Source organism: Numenius arquata, chromosome 11, assembly GCF_964106895.1.
Source record: "Numenius arquata chromosome 11, bNumArq3.hap1.1, whole genome shotgun sequence".
Taxonomy (NCBI): Eukaryota; Metazoa; Chordata; class Aves; order Charadriiformes; family Scolopacidae; genus Numenius; species Numenius arquata.
This window is the reverse complement of record NC_133586.1, coordinates 21,970,415-21,993,186: the sequence shown is the minus strand read 5'-3', so window position 1 is coordinate 21,993,186 and position 22,772 is coordinate 21,970,415. Positions and strand designations below refer to the sequence as shown.

The 22,772-nt window shown below is 54.9% G+C and overlaps 1 protein-coding gene across 1 annotated transcript; it reads right to left on the bottom strand.

Annotated features, from left to right (window-relative positions):
* Positions 1-2,021: 2,021 nt before the first annotated feature.
* Positions 2,022-12,811, bottom strand: INSYN1 (inhibitory synaptic factor 1). Its single transcript, XM_074156498.1, has 2 exons — positions 12,629-12,811; positions 2,022-2,714 (listed from the first exon to the last, which is right to left on the bottom strand). The coding sequence occupies exons 1-2, from the start codon at positions 12,809-12,811 to the stop codon at positions 2,022-2,024; spliced, it is 876 nt and encodes a 291-aa protein (XP_074012599.1).
* Positions 12,812-22,772: the final 9,961 nt, after the last annotated feature.

Below are 22,772 nucleotides of genomic sequence, written 5' to 3'. Positions count from 1 at the left end.
CCCCGGCCCCAAGGTGAGCGGTTTTGCCCTGAGCTGCGCAGGAGCCGGAGCTTTTGCATCCCCAGGCTGTGCCTCAGTTTCCCCTCTGGCTGCTTGTGCAGGTCATTGCGGGGCTGCAGGTGATGCGATTGTCCCCAAATCCAGATCAGCCCAAAAACATCTCCTTCTGTGGCTCCGACTGCTCTGAATTTTTCCCTCGTGCTCTCCCTGGCATCCTTCAGGAGGAGTTATTAAAGAACAAAGCTACATCTATTAATCATGCCTTTACAATGGGGCCAAGCTGTAAAAAGCTCATAAAAATAAATAAGTAACCAGCTGTTGACATGCGGAGTAATGGAGGGAGAGGAGTTGTCTCATCCCACATCTTCCCGTGCTGGTGCTGGGTGAGCCTGGCTGTCCCCTCTCCAGGATATGGGATGGGGACATCCCGTCCCTTGGTGGCCCTATTTGTGAAAAACAAGGAGTTAAGGCTCCCCTTGGGGTCCCAGCCCTGAGGGCAGGGAGAGATGCAGAGGAAGAGGATGTGTCAGCATCATCAGCATCATCTTCCCCCCATGGTCCCCTCTGTGGGGCTCTTCCCTTTCCCAGTTTTGCCCAGGGGTGGGATGTCCCGGTGGGGACCCAGATGGATGCTCCCTGGATCAGAGGCACCAAACCCCCCCAGGCTCTGCACATCGTGGGAATGGATGATGATCCCCAGGGAATGCCATATCCATTGCATCCTAAAAACTAAAAAACAAAACAAAACAAAAGAATAATTCAACATAATTTGGGTGAAAGGCTTTTCTCCTGCCATGATCTGAGTTGAATTCAATGTGTTTTGATCACCCTCGCTTCCTCTTTGATGGACGTTTCGCAGGAGCATCCCTTGCCCTTGGTAGTGAAGCGGGGTGGCAGCGAGGGTCCTGGCTCCAGAGTAAAAATCGGGGTGGCACTGGGAAAAGGCCTGAAATGGAGCATCTCTGACCTGGATTAAAAATAAGGAGTCAAGGTGGAGGGTTTTTTTTGCTGCCAGACTTGGAAAAAACACCATTGTGCCGGGGATGCTTGAGGGCTGGTGGTACAAATGCAGCTCTGCGGGAAGAAGAGCCGGTGGGGAGGACAAGGGGTGTTTTTTCTCCGGGACCAGGTGCTGCACCGACCCCTTTGGATGCTGAAGGCTTCGGCAAAACCTGGAGGCTGAAAAAAATGCCAAGCGTGGATTTGGAAGGCCAGATTCCTTCAATTTTTAGAGCAAATCCAGCTTTTTCTTCCCCTATCTTGGGGCTGTGGCTTTCGAAATGCAAAATGAGAAGCGGGTACCTAAAGGAAAGCTGGACATGTTTCCCACATTATTTTAAGATGGTTACAAGACTTGGAGGTCGGTAATATTTCCCCTCGACCTGATATAAAGGACAGGAATTGGAAGGGGGGGGTGTCCTTTACCCCGGCTCCATGGCACTGGTGTGGTTTTGCTCTCTGCAAAGCCCCTCTTGAGCCTGTGGTGGCGGGGGGGGGGGGGCGGGGTGTGACATCCCCGCTCTTTTCACACATCAGATATGACCAAGTAGATCACACTGCCTCTTCTGAAGCCAAGAAGGGATAAAATGTCCCAGGGAGGGACATTCTGTCCCCGCCACCGGCCCAGCCACCCCCGCCACGTCCCCATCCATCCCCCTGCCATGACCTCAGATGTGCTGGCTCTCCCCTCCATATAGGCTTCCCTCTCTTGGTACATATATACATATAATATATATATGTTATTGTTATTATTTCTCCAGGATGGACGGTTTATTGATCTGAAGATTCTGTCCACAAATAAAAAAAAAAAAAACAAAAAAAACAGTTTAAAATTCCCTGAGCCTCAAAAATGACGGGTAGGTAGTTGGGACATTTGTCTTCTTTGCCACCTTTTCATGTTGATTTTATTAGTAGTATTGATTTATTTAAATATATATTTATATATATTTTTTTTTTTCTGTCCCTCCCCAGGAATCCCCCCATCCACCCACCCTCCCCGAATCCGTGCGGCGGAGCTGGCGTCAGTTTTTATTTTTAATTTTCTGCTTGGCCGGGATATAAGGCAGCACTGTCTGGGTGCTTTTATCGGCCACGGTCTGCGTGCTGCTGTTCCTCGTCAGCCGCCGCGCTGGGGGTCCACCACCACCACCACCACCAGTGGAAGGATGCTTCGAGGGTGGCCCCGCCAGCACCTTACGGCCGGGCTCCTCGGGGCCATCATCCCCCGGGGACGCCGTGCTGTCACCGTCCCGGTCATCGTCACAGCACAGAGCGTGGTAAAGCACCTTGTCGCTGAACCGGACCCGTTCCCGCGTGCCGGCCGGTCGGTGATGCAGGATCTTCTGGCTGGCTGTCGTGCCAAAGGCTTCCTCGCTGGATGAATCCGGGGTCCCACCACCCCGGGGACCATTGGTGATGGGGATCCCCCCGTTCATCAGCCGGTAATCGGGCTGGCGAGCTGGCGGGGGCTGCGGCTGCAGCCGGGGGGGCTCGGGACCATCGCCCGGGTCGGAGGGGGTGGAAGCTTCCAGGAAGGAGCAGAATTCCCAGCTGTCGGAGAGGATGTCGGAGGCGGTGAAATCGAGGGGTCCCAGCTCGAAGGCGCCCCCCCCCTTCTCGCTGCTGGAGGTGCTGCTGGCCGTCGCCGTCGTCCAGTCATCCGGCTCCAGCTCAAACTCAAAGTCCGACGTCAGTCGGTCGATCTGACTCACCACCTGCAGACAGACAGACGGATGGATGGGCAGAGAGGAGCTGCTGGACGGGACCCTCCTGTTTTTGCTCCTCAGTAACACCACACCCCTAAATCTCTGCCATTTCCCTTGGCACCACAAATGTGATGAGTTGGGAGGTCTCTGCTCAAGTGGAGCTGCTCCAGAAGCCCCTTGGCAGGGACCAAAGCCCACCTGGTGGCACAGCACCCATGGGCCCCAAGCAGGCAGTGAAGCCTTGGGTGTCCCTGGGTGCTCGGTGTGGCAGGACAGGCCCTTCTCAGGATGGTTCTGGGGTCTACCATGTCCCCTGGGACCATGAGTGTCACCCCAAATCCCCACACACATGGTGTCCCTTCGTCCCTCACAGCCTCTGGAAAAGGTGGCTCCGTGGGTAGGGAAACTGAGGCAGGGGGTGGAAAATGTCCCAAGGTTGTGGGACAAAATATACAGGAAGGTAGGGGGGCTGCGGGGACAGCACTGTCACCCCCTGCCCTGGCTGGGATGCTGGTGAGCTTGATCCCCAGTCCTATGTCTTTTGCAAAGTGTTGAGTATATCAAGACCTGTGGTGGCTTGGGGATGAGGTTGTGGCCCCGCCACGCCACAGGGGATGGACCTCACATGGGCCATGAATAAAATAAGCCCCTAAAAAATGGAAAATAATCAATGTAATGTCCCAGCTGGTGTCCATGCCATGGGCAAGGCTGGAAGGAGAAGGAAAGGAGGAAGAACCTCCTCCCTTCTATAACTCGCATGGACCGTGGTCTCCATCAAATGACCTTGCCGAGGTTTTGGATGCAAGAGGCTCATCGCCCACCTTCAAATCTTTAATCCCATCCAGCTCAAGGGCTGCCCAGCACCAAGCACAGCCCTAATCCTGCCCGGGGCTCCCCAATCCCACCCAAGCACCTGCTGCCCTGGCATCCGGCCGGAGCCATCGCTGTGTCTCTGGGAGCATCGCGTGGCTGGTGTTTCTGTGTGTATATATGTGTGCGGGGGGGGTGGGTAATGTGTGGCTTTATTTTGTGTGGGAGGCAAAGCACAACGTGAAAATTCAACTCGGCAGCAGTTGGAAGTGTGTATTTTTGGCAGGGTTGCCAGCTCGCCTCCCCCCCCCTCCCCATCTCTGTCGGGGAGCTGGCAGAGGGCCTGGCTGGTCCCAGCACTGCCAAGCAGGAGGTGGGCAGCGGCAGACGGGGGGGGTTGGGGGGAAGCTGGGGGGAACCCCTCGACACCCCCTATACCCATTTGTGCAGCCAGTTGATGCATTTTGTTCTCCTCCACCCCACCCCCCCACCCCATCATGGGCATTTGTGGGCATCAGTGTGCCCTGACACCCTCATCCCCCAAACAGAGCATTTGGGTGTGAAAAAAAACCCTGTGCTTAGCTTTTTCCAGGTGGTTTCTTCATGCATAAATATTTTGGGGTTTGTTTTTTTTTTCTGTTTATTTTTCATTATTGCCTTTCCTTCCCCGTCTTTTTCCTTTCCCTGCCCTTTAGCGCATCCTTTCTTGGTGGAAATCAGCCACAAATTTCCCAAAATAAGGGAGGGAAGACAAATCCATGGGCAATATCTTGCCAGACAAGTTTTGTTTCCTTCTCACACCACCGAAAAGCCCTGCCATATCTCCACTGGTGCCACGGTTCAAGAGGTGTTGGACCTCCTCCTCCACCAAGAATAATTATGTCACATCCCTCCATCATTTTTATGCTGTTGTTATCCTATAACTCCATTTTTTTCAAGCACTTTCGTTAGAGGAAACTGAGTCTTTGGGCTCAGACACCCCATCCCATCCATATATTGGGTGGCCAAGGCTGGGCCCCCCAAAGCTGCTGTCAAGGTGCCAGGTTGCCTTTGGTCTCTGCATCCCTTTGCTGGAGGCCGATGCACGGGGGTTTGGGCCAACACCATAAATCACTAGAAATGCACCATAAACTGCGGCTCAGCAGGGCAGGCTCCTCGCAAAGCCCTCATGGTGGATGAGGATGCGTGGGCAGAGTTAAGGGTAATTTAATATGTCTGGGCATCTGAAACGGGGAGCCTGAGGGGATGATTACACAGCCAGCAGCCGAAGTGGCTCCGTTACACTCTGCTGACCTAATTTTAATAAAATTCTCATATGTGAGCTCCAAATTTCCACTTGTTCGACAGCCCTACCCAGTTCTCCTGCTCTGCCAAACTCCTGAGGAGATGGCATCAAGGATAGGGGAGCCCAACCCCTCCCCAGTTGCTTGTTGGGGTGATCCAGCTGTGGGCAGCCAGCACCCCCTCTTTTAAATCAGCTGCAGGTCCCCATGGGACATCTTCAGGCTCTGGCTGCAACTAGGACCATTTTTTGGGCCACCAAATGCTGCGTGACAACCTGGGGACAACCTGGGTTAGCATCTCTGGAGGACAAAATAGTGTCACCTCCATGGGGGCACAGCCCCAAGGGGTACAGGGGTCCAATGTGGTTGGGGTGAGGGTGATGGGGCTGGATGTCTGCGTTTCCTGCAGGTTGCAAACGTGGAGAAGAGCAGCTGGGGAGACCTGGGAACAAGGAGACCCTGAGACTGGCTGGTGTCACCAGGAAAAAAACACAGGTTGAAGGGCTGGGGTTTGCTGCCCGGGAGCATGTTGGACATGTTGAAAATAAAAAAATGCCATAAAAACATCTTTCCAGGGAAAGAAGGGTGCAGCGGAGCCTGGATGAAGTTTGGGTTGGAAATGAGAGGAGTGCTCCTACTATCAGACCTGAGCACATGGTGATGGGCACTAATACACTTTAATGGCCTCAATCAGCCCCACGTGGGACACCCACCTGAACCTGCCCATGGCCCAGGAGTCCATATAAGCTCAGCCCCAGGCTAGAAGTTGCATCTTGAGCTGTGCTGCAGCCTGACCTGTCTCCAACCCAACCAAAGTGGATGGACCTTTGAAGGTATGTTGAAGTCCATCCCTGGTCCTGCCTTGGGGATGGACCTTGGACCTACATCATGGCACTGTCACCTGGAGGGACTTTGGGTCCCCAAAGACTGGTAGTGCTGGGGACAGTGAGCTGAGTGCTACTCATCCCAGGCAGCAGAAGGCCACGGGCTCTACCTAAGTTCCTCACCCATCATCACCATCTTCCTTTTCCTGCCTGCTTGCCCATGTAAGACCTCCAGAGAGGGCAGGCAGGGACCCATTCTTCAGGCTTTGGCTTTGAAGGGTGCTGGGGACAGGCTGGGACTACCCGCACCAGCAGCCGCAAGAAAGTCTTAAAATTAGAAAAAGCAATTGCTTCTGTTCCCAATGCACCACAAGAATTCTTTTTTTCTCCCCCTTTTTTCCCTTCTTTTCTTTGGAGGAGAAAGGGTGAAACTTGACGAAAAGAGAATAAAAAAAAACAATGTGACCTCTTCTTTCTCGATGACAAGAAAGAATTAGGAAAAAGGGCAGGAAAAGAGCTGTCTCTGGGAAACACCTGGTTATTATTATTTTTTAATAAGGCAGCAAATGATTCTGCTGAAACCCTTAGCTAAAATGAGATCACCTCTGTTTTCATAAAGGCTCGGTGATTACAACACCGGGTTCAGGGTAAGCATCTCCCTGGGCTTTAAATTGGGTCCCTGCTCCTCCTCATCTTCATTAAAGGGACCTGCTGCTATTCGGGCTCTCTGGGTGAAAGGAGGAGGCACATCCCCATCCCGGTCCTCGCCACGGCACACAGGGATTAGTGTCACATCAGCAGTGGCTCACTCGGGGCTATTTTTAAGAGTGCTTTCTATTTTAAACGGGTGGCGGTGGTGGGGTGTTAAATACCTATGTGACACTTGGTACCCGCTGAGGATTTAAATGTAAAGTAGGATTTGGGCTTTTCTCCCCACCTCGTCTCCTTCCTGAGGCAAGTTGTCAAAGATTTTTAGCTGAGGCCACCGCTGTTGGGAGAAGGAGACGGGGTGAGAGCAACAGGGAGGGATGGATGGATGGATGGATGGATGGATGGATGGATGGATGGATGGATGGATGGCCCAGAGCTGGGGTTGGGTGGTTGGGGGTGAAATCCTGGTGATGCTCTCATCCCCCAGTGAGTCGGGGTGGCTCTGTTCCCCTACAAGCAGGTGAGGAGGGTTGGGGTGTCCCCACTGTGTGCTGGAGGTGCCATGGGGGTGACCAAGTGAGGACGTGTCTCCATCCTCCCTCGCCTTTAGGTTTCACCTTGCTGCAAAGAGCCATCGTTTTGGTGACAGCAGAGCATCCCTGGTCAAACCAGGGGTACCCAGCAGCAGGAAACTAGGGAGGGAAAAATGATTCCCCTTGACCCTGTGTGTGGTGTCACCAAGGAGCCTCATCCTGCTGTGTCCAAGTGCCCTGAAAGCCGGTGCTGGGTGGCCAAGGGTGCTTGGCTCTCCCCCAAAGGGGTGAGCTTGGAGCAGATATCTGGAGGATGAACTGGAGCATGGCAGAGGGATGGCCCCACGTCCCCGTGGTACCCCGTAGAGACCAGCACTGAGCAAGGATGCACTAAACCATGGTGCCAACCAGTTCACCCCCAAAAACCAGCTCCCACCACTCAGCCCAACTGGGAGTGCTGGGTGCTCCGCTCACCCCACATGTCCCCGCACCCACGGACACTGCTGGCAGCCAGTATCTTTTCCAGATAAAAGCTTGGGTGTCCCAAGTCAGGTGTTTACCTCCCCAGCTCAGGCAGATGTTGAACATCTGGAGCATTGTTGTTTTTTTAATGGGATTTTTTGATTATTGGCTGCGAATCAAGCATGGAGGTTCCTGGCTTGGTGGCTCCAGCTTCCCCGTTTGGCCCACGCTGTTTCCCACTGAGGAGCTAAACCCCCTGGAAGCTTGAGAAGGTGCTAGAGAGGTGAAGGATGAGGCTGGGGGGACAAGAGGGGACTTCAAAGGCTTCCTGGCCGGTAATTGGTAATGCATATATTCCTGAGGCCGGGGAAGGAGCTGGAAGATGCTGGGATCAAAGTGGTGCAGTCTAATGGCCCCGTCATCCTGGCACGGCCTTTGAAGTGGATGGGCGAAGCGCGTCGGCCTCAGGGTGGGTACTGCTGGGCAAAGGGGGGGGTCCAGGTTGGGGAGATCAAAGTGGTGTGTCTTTCCTTCGATACTGAGGGGACTGGTGTGCGTGTCCCCTTGGCGGCCCTCCTGCGACGTGCAACCCTCCTCCCAACCCAGAGCCAAACCTCTCATCCCCAGCTGGGCTGGGAGAGGAGCAGGGGGTTTTGTGCGTCCCCCCTCCATGGTCCCTCGGCTGCCGGCAGGGTCCCCATCCCCAGCACCCCACCACGCACCTCCAGCAGCACATTTTGGGGTCCAAAGCATCTTCCCATGCTACACAGCTGCTTTCCCAGGCTGGATCTGACCTGTCTGGCCCCGCACCCTCCTTTGCTGGCATGCAGAGGGGACGTGCAATGGGACCGTGTGGCCCCTGTGAAAAAAAAATCCCCAACCTTATTCCCAAAACATCAAATCATCCTGGAGGCATTTGACACCATCACCTTGAACATCAATTCCCCCTTCCGCGGGGGGAAAAAGAGCCACCCCAAAGCCTCTGGCGGAGCTCCCACAACCCCACAGCCAACCTCTCCCAGAGCAGGGACCTTCCTGCATCTCCCAGGCCACTGCCCGGCGCAGGCAAGGTGAGTAAATATTTAATAAGGAATAAATGATTAATTGGAGCTCACAAAGAGAAGCTGGGTTACAGGAGCCTCTCTTCCCTGGGCTGACACTTATAAATGAGCATGCCACGGATCTCAGGATCATTTGCGAGATCATCAGCTGCTAAATAGTTTGAAATCATCGCACAGGTCTCTAAAACATGTTATTATTAGAATAATAAGCCGCCTTCTCACTGTGAACTTTCCCAAGTGTTCCCAGCTAATCACCTATTGATTACAACATTATTAAGGTATTTATTATCATAAGGGGTTGCAGGGAGGCTTTTCCTCCTGCCCAAAGGCTTGGAGGGGACCTCTTGGTGCTGCTTCCCTGCATGATGGGACCCCACTGCTCCCATGTCAGGGGGTGCACGGCTGATAGGACCCTTCCCATGGGATTCTGGGGGGGGGTTGCACATAGGGAAATGTGCACAGATGTTTGTTTTTATTTCCCACCTCTAAATATACCCCATGGATGGTTTCCGACCCCCCAGCACTAATCAAAGGGATACCCCAAGGAGCTCAGCCTTGCGGTGGAGATGGCTGGGACCTCCTGGGGTATCTTCTTCCCCGCGGCATCACCCTTATTCCTGCGGGAAAAGGCCAGGGCTGCCAGGAGGTGCGTGGGAGGGCAGGCAGCGTGGCAAATGCGCGGCGGAAGCGCCTTCCCTGCCTGCCTCCTGCCTGATTTCTACTTCCAGTGTGTGATTTCAATCAAAGATTTTAATAATCATTTTCCCCGCACGTAATACAGCCCTGTCTTGGAGTGCTGGGGAATAATTATATACACAAAAGGGAGAGAGGGAGGGAGGGAGAGCGGGAGCGGAGAAACTGGTAAAACAGCATCCTGAATCAAACGGACATCTGGAATGACAGCCTTCAGGTGGGATCTGCTCCCAGGAGCTGGGGATAGAGCCTGGAGTGGGGTCTGGTCTCACATTGCATCCCCATGGGTGGGCCAGTGAAGCGGGGCTGCCCTGGGGTCCCCCACCAAAGCCTTCCCCCGGAGCATCCTGCAATCCTGGCTGAGTCTGGGACTCAAAATCTCTGCTGAAGCAGGGGCAACCTGGGAGAAAAGACTTCTGTGAGCCAGGATGGCTGCACCGGGAGCCAGCGAGTGGTTTTGGAGCAGGAATCGTTCCTGGGTGAGCCCTCTTGTCCACACAGGCATTTTGATGGCTTTGGGGGCTGTTTCTGTCAAGGTGGTTATGACCTGGCTGCTTCTTCCAGACCTGCAAAGTCCTGGTACCCAGCTTTTCTTGCAAGGAGAACCTGGAAGGAGCAGGTTCCAGTGAAGGTTTTCTGGCTCTGCAGGTGTCTCTGGTGCAACAGGATCGGGTCCCCCACTGGCCTCACTGAGCACATCCAGCTTCGCGCCCCAACCCACCGACAAAGCCCCAAGCAGAGGAGATGGCCACAGGGACAGACATTTCCAAAGCCCCCGGGGTGGTTCCGTTGGAGAACACACCAATATCCCAAGTGCCAGGGCCCTGTGGGCGCTAATGGCTTTTAACGACCCTGAGCAGCCCCTCCTGGGACCCCCACCCATGAGCCCACTTAAACTTGGGGCCATCAGTCCCTGCCTGGGGCTGCCTTGTCCCATGTCCTGGCCCTCACCTCCAGCTAAGGAAGAACATCACTACATTCAAGGCAGACAGCCACAGGGACTTTTGTTTTTTTTAAATCATCTTCTCTTTCAAGCAACATCGTAGAGCTTATGATTTGCCAGTCTGGTGCCTACCACGTACTTTTCTGGGTGGGCTTGAAAGACAGTTCTGTGTAACATGCTCCTATTGAGCTTGCTCTGAGCAATCCTGAAGACAAGGGGTTGAATTTCTAAAGCCTCTAAAGCACAACGTCTCCTTGGTTTGGGGAAAACCAGACCTCCGAGTTGCTGGAGCCTGGTTTAGCTTGGTTGGAGCTGTGTGTTTTAGCTCCAGAGTCTGCTCTTTTACTGAGTTTTGTGCTGTTTTGTATAAATTCAACTGCTTGCTGCAAAGTTATACAGGTATGTTGTAGGAGTTGTTGAGAAAGGTTGAAGTTTAGGACCCCTGTCATGGCGGGAAACTTGTGGCTATCTCTACACTGACCTGGTTGTGTTGCTCCACGGTGTGAGGAGCTCTTCCTGGGCAGCTATGGGATGCAGCCTGGGAGGTCACTGGGGTCTAGGGATGTGCCAGCTCCATGGAAAAATCACTTCCAGGCCTCAGTGCTACCCAGCACCCTCTGGAGAAGCCATCTCATGGGATGTGGAACCCCTCCCTGGCACAAGGGCAGGGTCTCCCTGGGGTGAGGTCCAGAGGATGGGTGTCCTCTGGCCACCCTCTACTCCTTAAAGCACAGGGACCAGCTACGCCCAGCTCAACTCTTCCACCCTCCAGCATTATTCCTGCTCTTTTGAGCCTGCTTCCCAAAACATGTCCCTAGGGAATGCTGAGAGCCCTTTAACCCTTCCCTGTGTCCTCAGACCACTGTCCCCTCTCTGTTCTGAGACACACTGGTACAACTGAACTTGGGCAGCCTACCAAAGATGCTGCAGGGATGCTCAAGGTCCTTCTGGCCCCAAGAGCTGGATGAGGTTCCCATGGAGCCACCCAAGGCTTGGTGGGAAGAACAACCCAGCCTCAGCTGTGAAACAGCCAGAAATTTGTCTCACCCCATCCCTCCTTCTGCCTCTGCATCCTTGGCAGGAGGGATGCTTGTATGATCCTGGTGGTCCCACCTGGCCTTAAATCCGTGGGCTCAATGAAAGGGGTTGAACTACCGTCATCCTCACTTTAATGGCCTCTCTAAGCTCCTGGAGGAGCACGAAGTGAGCTCAGGCTAGATGGAAAATAGCTCTGCCTCCCGATTATTACTATTACGACTATTTTTAATCCACCAGAGATTTGTTGAAGGGGTTTTGGGCTCCCCCGTTAGCGCTGAGGGAACTGGGGTGGGGGGGAGACGGACTTTTTGCTTTGGGTGGCCAGGTTTGTTTTTTGCTCTCCGTTGCAGGAAGGACTGGCAAAGCCATGAGAGGAAGGAAAATCTCTATGTCATGGATGTCATGACCAGGTCGAGCCCTCGTGGGGACCCAGTGGGGCAGCATGGTGGGATGTGGCATCCCCCCAGAGGGACAGCCTCCCTAAAATCTCCTGGACTGAGCGGAGTCATCCCGAAGGAGGACGCTGCATCCCAGGAGATGCTTCAGGCTGGAAGATGTCACCTCCCTGACCACAGCCACGTCTGCACTGAGGATGACGTTGGTCCACCCGCAACGGTGCTCTCTCGGTGGCACCCAGGTGTCCCTGACCCACGTGGGACTGCTCCAGCACAGCCCCATGGCAAAGCCTCCACCAATTTCTGCCCTTCCTGGGGGAAGAAGATATTTCACAAGGCTCTGGGTATAACCCCATCACACTCAGCTCAGGCCACGAAGAGGATGCAAATGCCTGCTTGCCCCATTGCAAAATGCAAAAGGAAGCTGCCACACCGTGGTCAGGGCTACCCCACGCTTTCCCTATCACCTACAGAGATGTCCCATCCAGGTCCCTTTCCCCTGGAAATGTGTGGCCCTCACCCTTGAGCCACAAAAATATTAAATTCCCCACCAAACTGACTCTGCCACTGGGAGGAAACTCCAGCCACACTTTATATGTGTGTATATATATATATTTTTTTTTTTTCTTTGCAGGAGCAACGGACCTTGACGGCCAGCCTATGGGACAGCCAGGCTTTGGCCCCCTGCCCAGCCCACGGACCCCCACCCCCCACCCCCCTTCATCGCACCCAGGGCTGATGCCGTGTTTTTATGCTCTCTGCAATGCCAGAGGCTCCCACTATCCCCTCTCCATCCGCCTCCCTGGGTTGAAAGGGGTCTGGAAAACAGCCCCAATCCCCCTGCCCAAGGCAGAACAGAGCTGACCGTGCCATGGTGCCGAGGGCACCGGCTCCCCCAGCCCTGGTATGTGACCCCATGGTACTTCTGGGTGCCACCACCGGCACCCACAGCCTTGACCAGACCCCCTGACCCCAAGCAAACCCTGGCATCAAGGTCAAGGGCAATTTTACAAACTGTAGCTATTTCTGCCCTCCCCCCCCTCTCTTTTTGAAAATCTGATTTTTTGGCCAGGCTTTGCCTCCTGGGGGCTGATAATTGCCTCTGCTCCCCCCAGCCTGGCCCTGGAGGCAGGGGACAGGCAGGGGCATGGGGACAGGGCACCCACATTTGGGGCCAGCAGCTATTGCGACCCGCGCAGGGATGCGGTGGCACCCCCGGGGCTTTCCTACCTCCCGGAGCTCCTTGGCCACCTCCTTGAGCTCCTGCAGGATGCCTTCCAGTTGCCCGATCACCATTTTCATCCGGCTCCGGATCCTTTCCCGTTCACAATTACTCTTGCTGCTGCTACAATTGCTGCTGCTGCTGCTGGGGTGGTCACTGGGCTGCCTGTCCTGGCAGGTCCGGGAGTCCATCCTTCCCTACCGGCCTCGATTCCTGGCCCCAACGGCTCTGTCCATCCTGCTCCCCTCTAGCCGGGTGGCCTGGCGTCCGCGCAGCCCCTCTCGGCTGGGGAGCTTTCAACATCTTAACGTTCCCCTGCCTCCAAGAAAGTCCCAGCCGCACGCTCGCCTCCCTGCGAGGTCGGGGGGCTCCGCTTCGGAGCGGGGAGCAGGGTTGGGATGCACCATGCGGAGTGGGGAACGCTGCAGAGGGGTCTCAGCCGGTGGCCGTGGGGAGATGTGGGGTAGCCATGGGGTGAGTGGAGGAGGTGAGCGCTGCCTGGTCGGGTGAGCGGGAGGAGGAGGAGGAAGAGGAAGAGTCTGTCGGACGTCCCAGGAAGTTAAAACCAGTGGCTCCCCGATGCCAGGGAGGGGGACGCAGGGCTGGGTGTCCCCAGGGAGTGATGCTGTTCCCCACGTCAGGCCCTCACTCCGGGGTCGCCAGCTCCAGCACTGGGTGGTGGTGGTGGGGGTCTCCCAGCTGGGTGCGGGTGTCCTGGGGAGCCCAAGGTCCCCTCCTGCAAGGACAGACAGACAGACAGACAGACAATGTGAGGAAGCCATCCCTTTTAGAGCAAGAAAGCTGGGGGGGGCAGCTGCCCACCGCTGCCTTGCCTTGATCTCAGCCCCAGCCAGAGGACAAGCCCCTGCGTACCCCCACAGTGCCCCCCCCCAACTGGGGGGGGGCAGCATGGAGCCTGGCACTGCCCCTGTCCCCCTCCCTTTTGTCCCCCACCTCCCCCCCGGGCACAGAAGGGTCTCCCTGAGCCAGATGGATGGATAGACAGACATCCAGACACCCAGACAGCCATGTGGCTCAGGAACTTACCCTCCAGATCCAGACCCCCCTCGGCTCCAGTCCAAGCTCTTCCTGGTCGGTCCTTTTTTTTTTTTCCTTCTCCTTTTCTTACTTCCTTCCCCTTCTCCTCCTCCTCTTCCTCCTCCCTCAGGGCTTTGGCGTGACACAAGAGGAGTCCGGCGGCCACTTTCCTTCGGTCGCTGTCGGAAGTGGCGAGACGTTATCATAGGTGACAGCCCGCCGGGGGGAGGGACACGTCCCAGGGCACCCCTCCGCTATGGGAGGGGGGTGTCAGGCAGCCTCCTCCCCGCCGCCACCTTGCCTCCGGGATCCAAGCCCCGATCCCACTTCGGCCGAGGAGGGAGGGGAAAACCCACCTTGCTCCCAAACGCCACCCCCCTTCCCTGGAGGGGAGCAGGGGGAAGCAGCACGGGTGGAGGTGGAGGGGGGTGGGGGGGCGCATCCTCCCAGCCAGGGGGTGCGCACAGGGAAGGCAGCGGGGGGGGGGGGGGGGTGGGGGGGTGGTCCCGGCATGCTCGCATCTCCATCCCCGGTACCCGCATCCTCCATCCCCGCTGCTCGCATCCTCCATCGCCGGTACCCGCATCCTCCAGGGCACCGGGGACGGATGATTCCAGTACCCGCATCCTCCATCCCCGGTACCCGCATCCTCCATCTCCGCTGCTCGCATCCTCCATCCCCGGTACCCCCATCCTCCATCCCCGGTACCCCCATCCTCCATCCCCGCTGCCCGCACCCCCACTTCCCGCATTCCCCCCCCCCCCCTCCCTCCCCGGTGCCCCCGCTGCCCGCACCCCCGCACCCTCCCCCGTTGTCCCCGGGACCGACCCGCGGCAGCGATGCCGGCTCAGGGCCGGCCGCCCCCTGGGCGCCGGGGGGGCGGAGGGGGGCGGGCGGCGCCCGGCGCCCCGGGCAGAGCCATGGGGCGGGCGGAGCGGCGGTGGGCGCCCGGCCCCCGGCCCCGGCCGCAGCCTCCCCGCTCCCCGCGGCTCCCGGTTTCGGCTCGCCCCGGCGGCTGCTGTGTCAGAGAAAGGGGCCGAGCCTCCGCCGGGCGGGGGGGGCTTAAAGGGGCCGGGAGCCCCTTTGCACGGTGCGAAGTCGGGGAAGGGGGGGGGGGGGGGGGGGTATGTGTGTGCAGCGCCCAGGGAAACTGAGGCAGCGCTGGGGGGCGTCCCTCGCTTGGCGTGGGGGGGCTGTGCCTCAGTTTCCCCACTCTGTTCCCCCTCTCTAAATAATAACGTCATTAAGTCTGGTCCCTTCTAAATACAAAAGCCTCTCCCCTCTCCCTGGTCCTGTGGGTCATATTTGGGTCCAATTTCTGCAGGATCTGTGAAAAAACCCCACCACACCCAGGATGCAGGAGCATCATCCTAGCCAGGGTCCCTGCTGCAGGACTTGCCTGGGCAGGAGGAAAATAACAACCACAGGCCTGTGTGTGCGTGTGGGGGTGGTCTGGTCTGCGGGCGACCCCAGCGAGCGGAAGGAATTGGCTTGAAGGAAGGATCCAGCCTGGGAAAATCCATCCAGTTTATCAGCAACGGGAGCAAGGAGAGACTCCTGTCCTGGAGCTGAGTGGTGACGATAGGTGGCAATCCCAGGTCTGCCAGAGGCGAGGCGGCGTGTGCGCATACGTCTTATTTATTGCCTCCTACCGGGTATATACAAAAGTGCTGAACACACTTTTTGGCGTGGACCCGAACTGACTCATCTTTCAGCGAGCAGCCCGTTGTGAGATGATGCTTTGGGGGGGGCTCTTCTGATTCCCACCGAGCATTTGGGTTGGGGTCCAGTGGTGGATCCCCAGGATGGCAGGAGTGCCAGGGTGTGTGGCGGATGCCGGCAAGCAATCCCTCAGTCCCCAGCCTTGTTGTAAGGATATTTTCCAGGGTAACCACATGGTGGGGAGGAAGTTTTCAGCAGGAAACTCCTCCATGCAATAATTTTCACCTGAAGCTCAGCCGGGGACAAGGTGGCCACCCGGGTTTCCAACAACCGTGCTGCTCTCTCCTCTGCTCCTGGGCTTTGATTTTCTCTAATGGCAGGTTAATGGCAGCTCACGCTCTGCCTCTGCCGTTAACCAGGCAGAGCTGAAAATCAGTGGGGACATTAGGACAGTAAATTGGGGAAAGAGTGGAGGTGGTAAAATGGAGATGGAGGTGCTGCTCCTGGGAAATCCGTGTTGGACCAGCGATGCAGGACCGGGTGAGGTCTCACCTCCAAACATGCACAGCGGATCTGGGGAAGGTGATAAAAGACATCAAATTATTTTGGCCAGAGGAGGACCTGAATAAACTACAGTGGGGAATAAAATGAGTGGCTGAGCCCTGGGCTGGGGAGGAAACACCGGTCTACCCATGACTTACTCTTCCCCTCTCCCGTGAGCATCTGCTTCCGTGATGGGTACCAGCACCCCAGGGAGTTTTGGTCTGAGCCAGGATGATAACAGATGCTTGAAAATACCCAGAGCTGGAGAGCAGGACCCTGAGCATCAGTGCTGCCCCAAATTCCACTTTGGAAAGTCCTGTCCATGCTGGTGAAGCTCAGGCAGCAGAAACGGCCCTGCAGTGATGTCTAGAGCCTCCAGCGTGAGGTCAGAGGCCCAAGCTGTGTTTCCTATGACCTTCCGAAACCCTCTGGATGGTGCCTTGAGGATGCAAAATGAAGGGGTGCCAGCGAGGTCTGCCCCTGGAAAGGGGGGGATAGGAAGGCTCAGCCCTTACGAGACACCTGAGAAGCCAAGCCTGCAGCACACCCCACCCTTTGCTCCTGCTTTCCTTTGCTCCAAAGCCCAGGATGGACACCCTCAGCCAGTCCCATGCCGAGGGGCACCCCTGGCCCTGAGTACCCCCAGCACTGGGGGGCAAAGCGGTGGCTGGAGGGGGAGATGTCTGTCTGTCCTGCCTTACTCCTGCTGTGAAACCCGCAGTGCTTCCAGCTGTTGGTGGGTTCATCATTTGTGGAGGAAGAGTAGAAAGAGGGTGGGTTTTGTTTGTTTTTAATTTATTTTCTGCTTTTTTTTTTTTTTTTTTGGCCACTCTGCAAAACCCCAATTCCTCCCCGTGAAGACCTCAGCAATGGACACAGCTTTCAGCGGGACCCTCCCCAAGGATGCTGCTTCCCACTTGTGCATCACAGCCCAGAACTGGGGGGGTCATGGACCACCCCGCTCTCGGCATCTCACATCCCTTGTGACTCATCCATGTCACCCATCTCCTTGCTGGACATCATCACCTAGCTCATCCCACATTCCTTGGGGTCTCCCAGAGGAGTTGAGAGGGGGGATTCCCAGATGCTGCCCAGCTTTGGTACCCCACTGATGGAGGGTCGGGGTTTCCTCATGGAAGGGACATGACCAGAGCGTGATGGAGAGAGAGAAGTGGTTTTGTCCCCACCTCCCTAATCTCTCTCCCTCCCTCATTCTGCAATCATTATTGATGCTTTTCTTTAGATCTGATTTGCCAGGGATTTTCCCATTCCAACAGGAAAACTGCTGGGAGGGGATTTCTCTGCAAAGCTTTTGGGCTCGCAGGCATTTTATTTTCCGGGTCGTGCTGGGCTGGTTCCTGCAGGGTGGCTCTGGGCTCGGCAAGGCTTAGCAGGGGATTCCCCATGGCCAGGGGTCCTCCCTGCCCCCCCTGAAATCTCCTGTGGTGGCCCCAGGATGGAGCCGGTCCCCATTGTCATGCTGCTGGCAGGTGCCCTTAGCTGCCGAGCCCACTGATGTATCGCTTCCCCGCCGTGACTCACTGGCACAGATGTAATTTCTAATTAAATAGCGATTCTTTTCAGAGCCATTTATTTCTGTTTCTTTTGTATTTTGATTGGAGTGTCAGTCAGTTTTTCACCAGTTTGTCAATTCCCCTTTCCCTAAAGATTAGCCAGGAGAGATGTGAGAATACAGAAATAACGTGTAAGCAGCGCTGAGCCTGGGAGCACCTCAGGTCCCAGCCACCCGGGAAAAACCTGTGGAGGATGTAGTAATAAACCAAGAAGGAGAAAGGAAAGAATCCCCTAAGAACCCTTTGCTGTGAGCAATATTTCAAAATCTGCTTCTTTTTTCCCCATTTCCATCACCCTTCCCTGGCCTGCAGACGGGTGAATCCCATCCTGCCACATTCCTGGGGCAGCAGATGGTGCCTTCTCCCGGAAGAATTCCCAAGGGATGCTCATGGTGAAACAGCCTTCTCCTGGATCGACTTTATCCTTGGGCCAGTTGAAACATGGGATGTGGAAATTCATCTCTGTGATGCTCCAAAACGTGGTCCTTGATGCACATGCTTTGGGGGCAGAAGGGGGCTCCCCCCCCGCTGGGGACTCAGCTACCTGGGGTGAAATCAAAGTCCTTGCTTTTGGGGATAATTAGGGATTTTTTGGTGAGATGGTCCGTGATGGAGAGCTTGAGTGCATTGCTCACCCAGAGAGGCTGGCAGCTCCGTCACTGCCTGCTCTGCCTGGTGCTGGTGTGGTGGTTGGCACCCTCAACACCACGTTCCAGCTCAAAACCACGTCACAGAGGGTCCAAAACCCCCAAATTCCCAGTGTCTGCTCATCCCAGCTGGCCGAGCATCCCTGGGTTTCAAAGCACATCCCAGCCGTGGTGGAGATGAGGAGTTGAAACTGCTGCTGGTGTTGGGCCATGATGGTTTTGCTCAGCCGACATGCTCGGGCCATGTGCTGCGGCCGGGTGATTTCAGGTCAACTTGTTGTGTGTAAGAAGGTGAAAAAAAAAAGCCAATTAAAATAGAGTGGCAGCAGCAGTATGACCTGTAAAACCATCCGCTTCATTGGGAATGGGACACGGGAAAATTCATGACTACTTTCGAAATAGGAAACCATTTACACCCTGAGAAAAAGGTTTTATTTTAATGAATTCGGGTATGCTGGTAGAAAATGTGCATCCTGTTACGTGGGGCTGTTGGCCTGTGTTGTACTGGCTTGTCCAGCTCTTGTGTCAAGCACTGGAGCAAATCACCACTCCAGCTGATACCCCAAATAAACCCAAAGGCACCCAACCTCCCTCCCCAGGGCTTTCAGCCCAGATACATCCCATCTGGGGAGGGTGGAACCATTGGTATAAAAGAATTCAAGGGACCTCAACATCTCTTTGAAGTGGTGCAGAGCAAGGGAGTTTCTTCTGGCTTGGAGGCTTTTGGCAAGGGGAGGTTGTCCTCATGCAAGTTGTGGAGGACCCAGCCATGGTGAGCAGTGAGGAACACCAAAGTGGGGATCTTCTCCCCAGGATTTTGACCCTTTGGGGTTTGTTTCCTGGTTTCCGAGCTCTTTAGAGGCTACAGGGTTTGGGCTGCTTGAAGCTGCTATGAAGGAAGCTTTTTGATGTTAACGGGGTCCCTGCTGCTGCAGAGCTGGGGTAGGGATGGATATGGCACTCTGTCCATCACCAGGTGAGGTAAAAGCCCTGCAGAGATGCTCTTCTTCTCCTTTATATCAAAAAAACTTAATTTCAGACGGAGACAGGGCATCCCCATCATTTCCACCCTGATTTGGGATTTCTCCTTTACTTGGCTGGGTGGAGCTAGGACCATCCTTGCTTTCCTGAGGCAGCGGGTCGGGGTGTCTCTGGGTTCGGGCAGATGTATCTGGTCCCCCTTAGCGGGTGAAACCAATGTGGCTTTGTGCCCTTATTAATTTCTCATCTGGTAAAGCGCACCGGGCTTGCATTGAAGTATGAAATGAAGTAGGCAGGGAGTGGGGAGAGCAAATATTAGCGCTCTTAATGGCCTTTTGTTTTACTAGCAAAACCGCTATTAATCACCCCTGTGAGGGGAGCTGAGTCTGCTCAGGGATGGCTTATCTGTGCAAACAGCTCTGGAAATTAGCAGAGGAGAGACCTCTGAGCATCTGCGCTGGCGCTTGAGCAGGGAGTGAGGACGGGGTCTGGCAGAGCTGGGGGTGCCCTCAAACAGGCAGCCTTAAAAATGCACAGTTTTGGCTTTGCTAGAGAGGTGGAGGTGTCTGCTGAGGGGCAAGAGGCTCCAGTGGAGAACATGGGACTGAAAACCCCTGAGTGATGCTTCCTGCTGAGCTGGCAGGTTGCAGCGCCACCCCCACCGTGCCTCAGTTTCCCTTTGGTTTATTGTTTGGGCTGAAAGTGCTCCAGGAGAGCAGGGAAGGTGTTGGGAAGCTGGTGGGCAGCAGGTCCTTAGCCTGGGTTCAGAGCTGAGCCTCTGGAAAGCATCTGGTTTGGTCAAGCATTAAAGCCTCTTTTCTGCCATCCTCAGCTTGTACATGACTGTCTGGAGTTTGTCTGGAGTTTAACATGCCATATTTTAGGTGGAGATCTTTCCTAAAATGTTGATTTGAAGCGTGGCTCAGCAGGCTTTGTGCTCCTCTGGGGCTGCCCAGCTGGGAGGACCCAGGGAGGTACCAGGGATGGGCTTGGAGGAGCCCCAGCAGCAGCCAAGGGCTGTGGGCCAGCACTGGAGCTCGACAGCAAAGTGGATTTTTCCAGCTGCTTTTCAAAAAAACAAACAAACAAAAAACCCAAACCCTACCCAAATAAATGCTGAAAAGAAAAATAAGCCTTTCCCCAAAGCTTTGGAAGAGGGTTTTCCAGCTTCCCCTGCATTTTCCTTTCCCTTCGAGGGATGCAGCATCAGCAGTGATGTTCTGTGAATGAAATGCTGATTTGGCCCAGAACTGCATCTTCCCCCCCCCCCCCCCCATTTTTGACACCTGCCAGGACGATTATGCCCGAGCAGGATGGTGTTGGGATGGGAGATGTCCTTGGGAGCTCTGGGCTTGGTCCTGTCCTCAAGGAGACCCTCTGCAAGGAGAATACCAAGCAGATGGGCCCGACCTGCGCCAAGGGGACCTTGTGCTAATCTCATTTTTCCGTGTTGCAGCGCGCCTGCCCGCAGGATGAGCCCAACTCCTTGGGCTTCATTTACATTCTTAAAAGCCTTATCTGTGACCTTATCCGAGTTTCTGGCTCTCGTCCGTCTTCTGTAGCTCTGTGGGGACCGAGCTGTGCTGGAGAGGGCTCAGGGACGCTCCGGCGTGGCTGGGCTGGGGAGATGGCTATAAATAAGAAGGATAAAATTAGCAGGTTTAGAGATGCACTGCTTTGTCAGGTTTGAAGGCCCCAAATGATTTAGGGGGTCTCCAAAAGCAGCCTTAGATTTGTCTGGCCAAGTCTGCAGGAGCCAGTTGGGCACACCTTGGGACCAGGGGTCTTGGCAGAGCCCGGCCACAGCTCGTTGAGATGACTTGGGTTTAAGGATTTCTTGATGTTCCCTGATAACTTCACCCCAGATCCCATTTGGTTCCTTGTTTGTTTGGATCATTGCGGTACTGGGATGGGGAAATTGAATCTCTGGTTGCTGTATGTGACCATCACAAGGGCGGGATGTAATTACAGCATCTTCTCCCACCGGGCTAGTGTCTCAGCGTTGAACCTGGGAACGTGAGACCTGAGTCCAGGCAGGGGAAAGGTGACCTTGCCTGTGTTGCATGGGAAGGTTTCCCTTTCAAATTCTTCATGATTTACGGTGTGCAAAAACAAATAATTAATCAGGGGGGACCTGATTAACCATACCTGCAGTGGGTTGCTGCAGGCATGGGGATGTGGCTGCTTCTGGGGCAGATCTTAGGATGGGGAACAAACTCTGCTCGTTTGGGCCACCACCTCCTCCTTATTTCACCGATCAGAAGCTGCTGCTACCTATGTGGAAACATTAATATTAATAGTGTTGGTTACTGCTCCCATCTCCTCCAGCAGTGCCCATCCCTGTGGTGTCTGGTCCAGGAGGGTCTGAGCCATCCCTTGGTGCCCCAGTTGTCATTCACTGGTTAGCCAAAATAGAAATTTCTATCAAAATTGCCTTCAAATTCCTTTTTTTTTTTTTTTATGGAATAGGAATGGAAAAGCAAAATCACAGGGAGTTTCCAAATGCAAATCTCCTTTTCTGTGGCGGTGCCTTGTTTAAATGCTGCAGTGACACGGCGCTGGCACCCTCCAGGCACAAACAGCTCTTTGAAACTTGGACAAAGGCATGGAAATTTGGGGGTTGCCAAGCATTCTATGGGGTTTTTTGGCTGTGTGGTTTTTTTTTTTTTTTTCCTGGAAAACTTTGCCTGTCTCTGCTCCAGGGCCCAGCTTAGCATGGCGAATTCACGGATGAGAATCCTTTAAGCTTGGTAACAGCCGAAGAGTTTTGTGCCCTGGGGCTGGGTGAATCCACTAATGTGAGTGATGTATGAAAAGCCATTAGAAACCCAAAATGTTACCGGTGTTGATATTCTGGCGGGGGGCGGGGGAGATGTATTAAATCTGCTTGGTTTCATGGCAGGATTAAATAGGGGTGGACAGAGCTGCCCAAGGTGGTGGGAAACCCTTGTTATAATGTGCTTTTTTTCATGTCATATCCCTTGATTGGTCTTTCCAAGGCAGCCTTATGAGTTAAAAAATATAAAGCATGAAATTATGCCCTGGTTGTGGCTTAGCATAAGGGCAGGGTGCCCAGCATAGCCTCATATAAGACAACAGAGAATCGTCTCTGCTGTATTAGGTGAGTTTAAAGTCCAGGAATATCTTAAAAAAAGCTCAGTGCCCCCATTTTCCTCCTTTCCATGCTGGCAATTTAAGTGACAGCCTGGTCCCGCATCTGCTTGGGGCATCCCTGGCCAAGCTGGGGGGAAATTTAGTGCAGGATTCTCCAGAGTGGGGATGATTTCAGCAGCGTTGGGTTTCCATGACGACCTGCGCAGCATCCCGGGAGCCAGGACTGCACACACATGCACACCCCAAGATGTGACTACCTGGGAAATTGAGGTGGGGGGGGAAGAAATAGCTACAGCTTTGCTGAGTCACTGCTGGCTCGTATTTATAGGCACTGGCAAAGCTCACTTTGGGATGCTAATAATATATTTTGTTAATCAGAGGACACAGCGGAGAGCTTCTTGCCTTCTAATTCCCCACTGTGGCAGAGCTAGGGCTTGTTAAATCAACAACCCAACCATGGTGCTTTTGACGGGGGAGAAAAAGCCAAGAATTGCCCCCAAAACCTCCTGCGAGCTGGTGGGAAGGAGGAAGGGACTTGTAAACCCCGCTTGGGTTTGGCCTGTGACCCTGGACAAGCCCCTTCTCTGCATCAT